This window comes from Hippichthys cyanospilos, chromosome 16 (assembly GCF_059441005.1).
Source record: "Hippichthys cyanospilos isolate Australia breed blue-spotted pipefish chromosome 16, RoL_Hcya_1.0, whole genome shotgun sequence".
NCBI classification, from domain to species: domain Eukaryota; kingdom Metazoa; phylum Chordata; class Actinopteri; order Syngnathiformes; family Syngnathidae; genus Hippichthys; species Hippichthys cyanospilos.
In genome coordinates this window covers 14,019,339-14,030,034 of record NC_142384.1, presented here as the reverse complement: position 1 = coordinate 14,030,034, position 10,696 = coordinate 14,019,339, and the positions used below count along the sequence as shown (strand labels likewise).

Sequence of the window (10,696 nt, the reverse complement as noted above, 5' to 3'; positions counted from 1 at the left end):
GTACAGTAAATTTCCAACCAAAGAGTCTCTAACTGTCCTCACTGGCTTTTTACATCAATTATAGATGGATGCACACTGCGCAGTGTTTTGTCATTATTAACTCTGCACAAAGGCCTGAAGTGCTTCTCCCAGGTTAGTCTTTACATTGCAAAGCTTAATGGAACTCAAATGTTTAAAATAGGGTGCCAGATTTACAGATTAATTGCAATCAATTCATTACAGTTGTAAGACAAAGCATTTTTTAAACACGCATGAATCAAATGTTTACTTTCTTAACTTTAAGGCTTTCTGTATGCTGATTAGATCTGATTGGCTCTCATTATGTTTCGCATAACGTGATTGGCTCCTGTTGTGGGTTGGAGGGCAAGTTCGGGAGCAGGAGGAGGAAGACATGAACATGGAAGAGCACGAGACAATAAATTGTCTGTTTAACTTGAAAAAAGAACTGCACTAAAGCTTCTATGATAAAGATAAAGTGATATGCATTCTTTGTGAGAAGGAGCTTCCTTACCACAGAAGCAGCTCAAATTTAGCCTATCACATAAATACGAAGCCCCTAGCTGAGATTGTTGCCACAACTAAGGGTAGCAAGAGGGACGCTAATTAATCATCTATCCTGTCATTTGAATATCTCACACAAGAATACACCAGAAAAAAAGCTGGTGCAAATGTCAGGCTGTAGTACAGTATTCTATCTCAAATGGAGTACTTAGTCATCCCTGTTACTATTCTAAAGTGAGGGCAAGCTATTTTCTGCTGCAGACATCTTCCCCATACTTCATCTTCTCTGACTATGTGCACGCAACTTGGAAGGACTTAACTTTTTCCTCCTCTCAAAATAAACACCACTTTCCAAAACCAACTCTGTTTCCTGCTTTATGTGTAGTCAACCGTGCCTCTTCGGAACACCACAATGTATTTAGACTATGATGGTGTGCATGTTCACACAAAGATTAACATGCATTAGCACTTGGCTCTGGTGTGCGTTTGTGTGTGGTTTAATGACCTCGCTAATAGCACCGGTTCTAAATTGTGCAACACGCACAGACACCCACCAGCCACCACCGGGGTCATCATTCTATCATCTCTATTGCTGTAGAGCTGCTCCACTGGGAACCTTGAGATGGATTTATAGCCAAGCACACTTCCCCACACAGTATATATGCCTGTAATGTGAAGCTGAGCTACAAATAATTAGACATAGCGGGTAGGGGAGATATATAACGCGGAAGGCCGCATGCAGGAGAACCATTCACTGCAGTAAACGAAAAATCTAGCCCCATCCATGTTCAATTAATCCAATCGGGAAGAAAGTGCATCCTCAATTTAAAGCAGATGTGACCTATACATAAATGGGCTTTCAGTGAGTCAAATATTGCTTTACGAAAGGAGACTTGGAATTAGAGGCTAGGGAAAGTGCCTCAATAAAGAAAACTGTGTTAGATTTTGAAAATGCACCAAATGCTAATCGTTAAAGAGATATTGAACTTAGTCGGACAATTTCTGCTGTAAAAATAATCAATTTGATCATAATGTTTTATATGCACATTTATTACAATTGAAAACTAAGACGTCCACTTGCCAGTTGACTGAAAATGATATCAAATGTGCTCATGTAACGGCCAATCACGGCTCACTTGTTTTTTTGGATTTGGTCATGTGACTTACAAGTGAGTCGTGAGTGGTCGTTACCTCAGATTTGAGCTCATGTGGAGAGAGTCTCTTTAAAGATATCCATTGCAAATAATATTTTAGTTATCAAGTTAATTATTGCGAAAATATTAACTTTGTTTAATGCTGAAAATTACTTTCATAATGATTTGTGGTAAAGCAAATGTGCTACGATCTGCCTAGCAACAAGTGGCTTGGCTATAGTGGTACACTCATATTAGCCGGTTCAAATTTGAAAAATGCACTGTATTTGATTTTATGACATGAGTTGTCTTGCATGTAAAAAAAAAAAAAGAGATTTGATTGCAATTGATTTGTGTTCATAAAAAAACATTAGCAATTACTGATCAAATTTTGCGCTCGCACATTCAAGCGCGTCGTACTTGCACGCACTTTATTACCAAGGCTGCATTATGTCTGAACAGTGAGGAGGACATGCGCGTTGTGCACATGCAAGGAGGAGGTGTAAGAGTAACACACTACGCTCAGTTGCTTTCCGTCGACTCCATTGATTCCCTCTCATGTTCCCATTATTTGCGTTGGTACAGAAAAGTACACCGGATTCTTTTTGCTAATGTGCTTTTGAAACCAAAACACGTTAAGTGGATGGTTTTGCTGCGCTCAAGCACTTTTTCTATTCTGGGGCTGTTATGATTAGATTTTTTTGATAGTCGATCGTCTCCGCCGCCACCCTGAAGTTCATTGTGATTATCTTGGCCGCCGGTATGGTGGCCTTCATCGGCGCCGTTATCTGCATCATCGCGGCGGTCCACACCGGATCCACGAAGGCGGCGCGGCAGCGGCAGCAGCAGCAACCGGCTGCCGACAACCGCTCGCTGTACGCCACGCAGCCCCCGGCTACCAGAGGCTCGGCGGCCAGGACCGGAACCCTGGGCGCTCTCCACGGTTCTGAAGTGCCGGAACCCGAAGCGCCGACCTTTCACGTCGGGCTCGGCGGTCCGGATGGGGTCACCGGACTGACCGGCCACGACCCGGCCGTCAGCCGACTCATATGCACCCCGATCCCCGCCGGAGAGTGCGACCCGAAAAACTTTCAGCAACAAGCGGACGACCCGTCGCTCTACGCGGGGGAGGACTGGGGCTACCTCCGCACCACCGCGGACGAGCTCCGGCAGACCGTCCTGCAGCAAAGGGAGCAAATCCAAACGGAGCAGCGAACCATCAGGGAGCTGACGGGCAAACTATCCGAGTGCGAGAAGGGGCTGAAGGCTCGCGGTGCAGCCGTCGCAGACAGACGCGGAGGTGCTGCGGGCATATGGGGGGGCAACGGCCCGGCGGAGCGAGCGCACCCGGAGCGGGTCATGGTGCGGGACAGCCCCGCGTCCGCACCGGACCACGTGCTCACGCTACGGGCTGTGGATGAGCTGGAGCAGGCCATCAGTCAGCTCAAAGACCGCATAGAGAGACTGGAGGTATGTGCGGGTGCAAAACAAATCGCCCCCTACACACAGCTACGCTACACTGCAGAGGCGTAATGAATCCCACTATCATCCTGGAGCGCTTGCATGGCATGATTTTAAAGATACAGCAGGGATTCCTGTCTCAAAATTGTTGAGAAAGACCACTGCTTGAAAATGTATATTTGATGATGTTTAAATGCCCATCAGGGATCATTCCAACGTCTGCGTTTCCCTCCTGGTACATGCAGAGTGAATGAAAGACAAACGAGCCTATTGATGAGCATCGTTTGTAAAGAATCACATAAAAGGTCAAAAAAGAAAAACATTATTGACAGAAAGGCAGATTTAGTAATATGTGTCATCATACTGTAGTGGTGCCTAGCACTAATATTTTTTACAGCAACAAACAGTTTGGCAACAGTGTTCCTGTATATTATGCCAAGAAAACAGATTGCAGTTTAATTTTGAAAAAAAGAGAGATGAGAAGAAGGCCTGGGAGAAGAAAAAAAGAGGGGGAAGTGAGGCGGATGGAGAGGAGGGATGATGATAAAGTGGTAGAAGAGGAATAAAGGGAACAACACCATCCGCCAGAGGAAAAAGAGGAGGGGGTAGAGCACAGGCAGCGTAACATGAAACATACTCTCATCTGACCAGATTCTCAAGATGTATAGCGCCCTTTTTGGCGAAAGCAATATTCTACATAATGTATGAGTTGCCTAGTTGAAGAGAACAGACCTCTCATTCAAGTCAATGCCTACGCAGTCTGTTTTTTTTAACAGCTCCTTTCATGTTATGTTGAGTTACCTGAAACGTTTTTTTACTGTCTAGTTTTTTTTTTAATAACGCTGCGGTGTCATATTGTAAAATGCTGCATTGCTTTCTTGAAAATCCATCACCTGGATGCTTCTCTCAACAGCCTGGTCACGTTTCCATCAGTAGGCGCTCGGTCTAGCAGCACAGTGGTGTTTACAGCACGTTGTGTGTCGTCGGGAATTTGTAAAACAGGCAATCCGGATGGATTGTTTTGCAGCTATGCTAACACCAACAATACCTTAATACATATTTATTGGTGTCAGTTCTTATTTTTCAGGACACTTGTTCCTGCTGAGAACAGATTCAACGGAACAAATAAAAAAAGGCAAAGAACAGTTTCAAATTCTACTTAATATGCATAAGATTTTGTTGGGGGGCATGAAAGCTTGTCATTTATGCAGATCGGTAATGATGTGAGCACCACACAAACTCCTGAAAGCATTTAGTTCTTACACATTCATGCATTTATGTATCAGACGAGAAGATGCAACTATTATGATTTCGTTTCCCTCTAGAAAACCCGGTCTCCGAGTGTAAACAAACACCTGCCTCCAGCACGACCTCGGGCGACGTGATAGAAATGAAATAGTTTAGAACGGATTCTTAAGAATCCAAAGACCCATAGGATGTGATCAGAATGCGAGTCACTGGAATATTCATGTTACTGGTTTTGATCACAAGTACAAGATTCAACCCATATCCATCCAGCAATCTATTTTCTTGACTATTTACCCGTATTCACAGATGATGAAAATGGAAGTTTTGAATCGTAAAGCAAAGTGGATTTTTCCTCAAAAAGAACAGCATGTAAACTACAATTGCTACTCTATTCTATAATTTGATTCACTGACATACCACTGGAATGGAAATCAGAAACCTTGCTGACGAAATATTGTAAACCTAAATGACTTGATGGACTATTTATTGTAATGTCACCCCCATTATTTTACTTGATAAATGCCAACTTTTACATGTTGATAGAAAGCCCACATTGTTGAGTTATTTGCATTAATTAACGTTTAATGCATCAGTTGACTTTTTTCTATCTGACTTGGAAATGTTCAACTACATTTGAATGCACCACATAGTGGCAAGATGTAACGTTGGAGACTTTTGACTGCATAATTGACTCGCGGTTTCTTAGCATCCTGAATCAGTTGAGTTGAGTAAAGCTATGGTAGAAACCTCTGCTGCAAAGGCCAATTTCAAAATAAAAGTGTAGTATTGCTATCGCATTGACACCCATGTATTTTTTGGTAGATTTATTTTGAAAGTGGCATTGGAAGAAGAGTGTGACGTGATGTTTTTTTCCTTGGCAGTGTGCGTCAGGCTGAGTAATGTAGAAGCCGATAGGAAGTGGATCTGTTATATTTTATTTGATGAAAAAATAATTTTGGAACATTTTATATTGATTCTGAATGACAGTAAATGACAATCTAGATTATAACATGATTCGATTTTACCCTTGACCACCACTGCTGCCGGTCACATAACAACTAAGAACGATGACTATAATTTAGATTCACTACTTAATTGTTTTAGGTGCAAAAATCAATAAGTAATATTTTGTCAGTATCCTCAAAACAAATCACTCTTGTGAATTGTGTGGCCTCGCTAAACAAGAGCACTTTGTGTTCCCCTACATCAATTTCAGAGTCATTGTTACATAATGCTTGTTCTTATGGACATGGATTCAATTCTTCTATAGCTTGATGGTTATTTGTATTGTCTTTAGCAATACATGCATGCAGTGTACAATGGTTAGGACAACTCATATCACGATTTGTCATTTTTACAGTTACCGTCCTCTATTTTCTATTTATTGTTGAACCTTGACATATGACTATTAAGGATCACACACAGTCCATGATATAAAAGTAAAAACAAATTAAAAAATAAAAATATTTTTTCTATTTTAATATAAATTAATAAAAACATAAAAAACATGTTTTTTTTTTACATTCTTATGCAGTTTTTCATCACTGACGTGAATGCATTTTTAATTTTTACAGTGTTAAAAAATACTATAACCTCGAAAGACCATAAATGGTTCCTAATATAACAATATGGAAACATTTTATGGAATAAAAAAAAAAAAAAATCAACTGGGACCTTTCAAACTGATAAGACAAAATGTGAACATGTTACAGCTGAAAATGGCTAAACAAGTATTCCTGTAAATAGAGCATTCATAGAGCATGGATTTTACTGATTTCAGAGGTGGTCTTAAATGCGACATCAGTGGTGAATGGTTTAATTACTCTACAGTACGACATAAAGGTCAGTAAAAACACTTCTATTGCCAGTTTAGTGTGGTGTATTTTTATCCGTTCAAATGGAATACAGCACAACTTTTATTGAGGTACCCGTTTCATAATAATTTTTTCCCCTCTCAACACTCCCATGTGAAAATGTTACACTATAAAATATGATATCACACTTTAAACAAAGACTTGCCTACACACAAATGCCAGCAAGATGAATTCCGATTCAAAAGCGTACCTTTGTTTTCCTCCTCTGTAGGCCGACATAAATCTGTTCCCTCACAACCAGACGGACGTCAACACCTCAGCAGTTGTGGAGGAGGGCAAAAAATCATTTGGCCCAGATAGTTTAGTTGGGCACAGGGCAGATTCGGAAAGGTCCTGGAGGATGGAGGACTTAGAAGGGGAGCTTGAAAGGAAGGTGGAGCTGTTGGAAAAAGAGAGAAAAGCCTTGAGGCTGGAAAGCGAAAGACACAGACAGGAAATGGACCAGGGAATCAACAAGCTGCACCATCGACTCTCGGGACTGGAGGAAGGTAAATATTAATCGAGAGCATAAATACAAAGCGGTCTTTGACGCTTTGGTTGCATTTGTGTATCAGATCAAGTTATAGTGTTAGTTTATGTCAGCCATTAAGATCCTTGGCTGAAAATAAATTATGTCGTGCCAAAAAGATCAGTAAGACTATTAAATGCAAGCTTAGAAAACCAGTACAGATGTTTGGTACGAGGGAGAAAAAAGGCATGGAGGGGGAAAAAAAAGCAAGAATTCTTTGATCATTTTTGCTACTTTGGCAGATGCGGTCTGAGATCCGTGATTATTATCTCCAAGTTTCTTTTGCTCTTGTCTATTTTAGGTAATTACTTTCCAGAGGGCTACAGACTATCTTTCCCATCCCGTACAAACTACATGTACGCCGTGGTGAAGAAGTCCATCCCAAAGTTACGGGCCTTCACCTTCTGCCTTTGGCTTCGGCCCACAGAGGGAGGCATCGGAACACCTCTCTCTTACGCCGTCTCTGAGCAACCTAATGAACTGGTGTTGCTCCAAGGCCTGCACACGCCCACTGAGCTGCTCATCAATGACAAGGTACTGAATTAATCAAGAGGTATCACTTTTTTGATCCGGTATGAAAGTGGTATCCTTCAAAGGCCAGATTTTTGCGATTTAAAAAAAAAAAGAGGCAATACCAATCAAAACATTAGCCATCAATGTTTGCTGACTCATTTCATATTAGTTTGAATGTGATTATTGAATGAGTTGAACGATAAACTCGGAACACATCGCCGATTGCAAGGAGGTGCGCACACTTTTGCGACCACGATGCCGCCCCGTTTTAATCAAAAGAAAAGATGACTTCCATGACTTGAGGGATTCACAAAAAAAATGTACGCCTTTAATACACATCTTTATTTAATTTGGCAAGAAAAAAAAAACGAATATAAAGGGAATCTGTCAAAAATTTGCATATAGTGTAAATAGAAAGACCGCGTCCAATTAAGCAACCTTTCTGACAGACAAATCTGGCAGCCAAGTGCAATAACAATATTGCAAATGAAGGTATCCCCTTGTCTCCATTGCAGGGTGATACTGCAACAGTGGCCTTAGATATATTTTAACAAGCCAATTATGCTAAAAAATGCCCCAAGGAAGGTCGCTGCCTTGAAGGCAGCATAATCGCCGGCAGTAAAATAGAACACGCCCGGAACAAATATCTAAATTCAAATGTGCTGCTGTCCTACCGCTACTGCAGGTGGCAAGGCTTCCTCTGAACCTCTCTCGAGGTAACTGGCAACACATATGTGTGAGCTGGAATCAGAAAGGAGGAGAGTGGCAGGCCTACCAGGGGGGAAAGCTGAGGGGAGAAGGCCACGACCTGGCAGCTGGTCATGACATTCGACCTGGTGGAGTGTTCATCCTGGGCCAAGAGCAGGTACGTGCATTCAGACAGACAAAGATGGCTGCAACCTCATTGTTGACATCTCCGATAAGTTAATAGGAGGAATCCGAGCTCAAGGGGATGACTAAATGTGTTTTTGGGTCAGCTCTCTGAAATGTGTCTCTCATTTCCAACTCCAGGATTCCCCGGGTGGAGGCTTTGATTCAACTCAAGCGTTAGTTGGAGAGATGTCCCAGATGGGACTTTGGGACCGAGTCCTGTCTGCGGACCAGGTGGCCAGTTTGGCTCGGTGTGGAACGGTGACCCAAGGCAGCGTGGCTCCTTGGACTGAGCGCGGAGTGGAAGTTTATGGCGGAGCCACCAAGTACCCCGGGGAGCCTTGTAGTAAACACAGCCGGAGCTCCAAGTGACAGATGGAACATTTGAGGCAAAGATTTCAGCCTTTTTAAAACAAAAAGTACATATTCTATCTGGTTATTATTGGTACTAGTAAAGTTTTCAAACAACTCTCTATGGCTGTGACTTTATGAATGTTTAAGAAACAAAGTATTCAACTATAAACTATATGGACAGAAAGGATTAGAACAGCTCGCTAACCATCATAAGGTTGATCTTTTTGAACAGAATAATCGGGAAACAATTTCTTTAAGAAAGAGATCTTTATATTGTCTATAAGATGGAGTGTAAATGATCAGAAGCAATGAAGTGGGTGAAAGTGGATATAAAGTTGAAACGACAGGCGTGTTGACTCATATAGTATGAGTTTCAATGTTTTTTTTTTTTTTGGTTACTTCTGAACACAGCCACGTCCCACTTACAAAAAGGTGTGCATGCTTGTGCAAACACATTATTTTAATTACAGTATACCCTTCCCACTTCGTTTTTTTTCCCTTTGAATTCTAGTTCTATTAATAGCACAAAGTTTTGAAATGGCTGATAACATTTTTTATTAAAAGAACAACCTAGCATTTTAACAGGGGTGTGGAGACTTTTTTTTTAACATTATGAGAGGTATGTGAACCTCTATGGATTGTACTTCAGTAATAGCTGATGATATATGCTGTTAAATGTGAAAGGTTTCATATGTGAGATTTGCAAAACAAACGTGTATCCTGTGAAGAGTTTCTTAATGAAAACCAGCAACCGAAATGAAACGTCAAATATTTTAATGCTTACTAACAACTGAGCCGTTTAAATAACGTTAAGAGTTCTATGAGATATTGTCAGTCAAGGTGAGATGATGCAAAATCTTACAAAGATGGGTAGGACTTGCAAGACGCTGATGGTAGCAAGGTGATGAAAGACAAGGAAAAGCAAAGAAGTATAAATGAACATTCTTTTTCCTCTTTGAGTGGATTATACAAAACATTCTGACCTGCATGTTATTTTCATATTTTTAATGTCTTGTCAGTGCAATGTGTTCATGTTAGCTTCACAAGTAAGGGTAGTGTCTAGCACATCATCGAAGCTTGTAGGTGGATTCTGCCTCCTTAAATTGCTAAATGAGATGCTAAACATTATACAATGAGAATTCTAATCGTTCTTTACAATATATCCAGGTCCACTAATTTTCTTCTCTTTTTTTGACATTATGTAAACATTTATAATAAACTGACAACTCCCTATTTTTGTCTTCCTTACATGCATGAGCTCCTGGCAAGGTTTATTTCAAGATTGCTTGAAACCCGAATATTTTAAAAATCACAAGAAATCTCAAGCTCAAGTGTTGTGTAATGTGACAGCGTGACAGCTTTAACACACGCTGTCGACCGCAGATATGACTATTTTGGCATATTTTGTACCCCGGTGTTAAAAAACGTCATTCTGGTGCAAAGTCCGCACTGCAATGTATTTTGTTCACGTTCAAGTGTTATGATCATGCAGATTGTTTATGTGATAAAAGTTTAATCTCGATTCATACATGCCAAATCATCTTGTGCCTAACTTTGTCGACATTTATGCTTTCCAGTGTATTATGCTGATAAGACTGATATATATTCAGTTAATATATGGTATGTCACAGCTTTTTGGGACATTTTCATAGTGATGTGGCATTAAACTGTTTAAGAACATTTGTACCGAAATATAAACCTGTTGTGTCTTTTTGTTTGCATTTGTACAAAGGTATTTGTCTAATCTGTTACAAGCATACAGAAAATACTGAACATCCGTCTTGTTCTACTGCGATGTTTCTTGCCATTTGTTACAATTAAATTTTTGCTTTTAGAATTGGAGTTGTTTTTTCCATGGTATGATGTTGAGTTTGAAAAATAAATTACAAATCTACCGTCATCGGTAGGAAGAAAGAGGAGACAGTTTAAAAATACTTGAGTAGTCTTTTACCATTTGCAAAGGTGCACTCGCAGCACAGTGAAAATAAAAGCTCTTATTGTACCTAGGACTTTCATCCGTCTTGTGAAGAAAATAAACAGTATTTATGTTCCGTAAATGAAATAAAAGGTTTGCATCAGGTTGAACTGAAAGAAAGGAGTTCTAAACAGTGAACACTACAGTCTGTTGACACTTTGTAAGATGGTTTACGTCAGCAGTCTTACTTAAGGCAAAATTCTTTACATTTAGGCTCAACTTCTTCCTTCAAAGAATACACATCACTTTACCATTTTCA

At 40.5% G+C, this 10,696-nt stretch overlaps 1 protein-coding gene across 1 annotated transcript; it reads left to right on the top strand.

The window, feature by feature from the left end:
• Nucleotides 1-2,117: 2,117 nt before the first annotated feature.
• nptxra (neuronal pentraxin receptor a) lies at nucleotides 2,118-10,310 on the top strand. Its single transcript, XM_088437930.1, has 5 exons — nucleotides 2,118-3,104; nucleotides 6,429-6,705; nucleotides 7,027-7,259; nucleotides 7,924-8,103; nucleotides 8,250-10,310. Exons 1-5 carry the CDS (start codon nucleotides 2,397-2,399, stop codon nucleotides 8,478-8,480), a joined length of 1,629 nt encoding a protein of 542 aa, XP_088294056.1. The 5' UTR covers nucleotides 2,118-2,396; the 3' UTR covers nucleotides 8,481-10,310.
• Nucleotides 10,311-10,696: the final 386 nt, after the last annotated feature.

Coding starts and splice junctions, on each gene's coding strand:
- nptxra (XM_088437930.1), top strand. CDS start 2,397: ATGGTGGCCTTCATCGGCGCCGTTATCTGCATCATCGCGGCGGTCCAC. Junction 6,706..7,026: donor ACTCTCGGGACTGGAGGAAG/GTAAATATTAAT, acceptor TGTCTATTTTAG/GTAATTACTTTCCAGAGGGC. Junction 8,104..8,249: donor TCATCCTGGGCCAAGAGCAG/GTACGTGCATTC, acceptor TTCCAACTCCAG/GATTCCCCGGGTGGAGGCTT.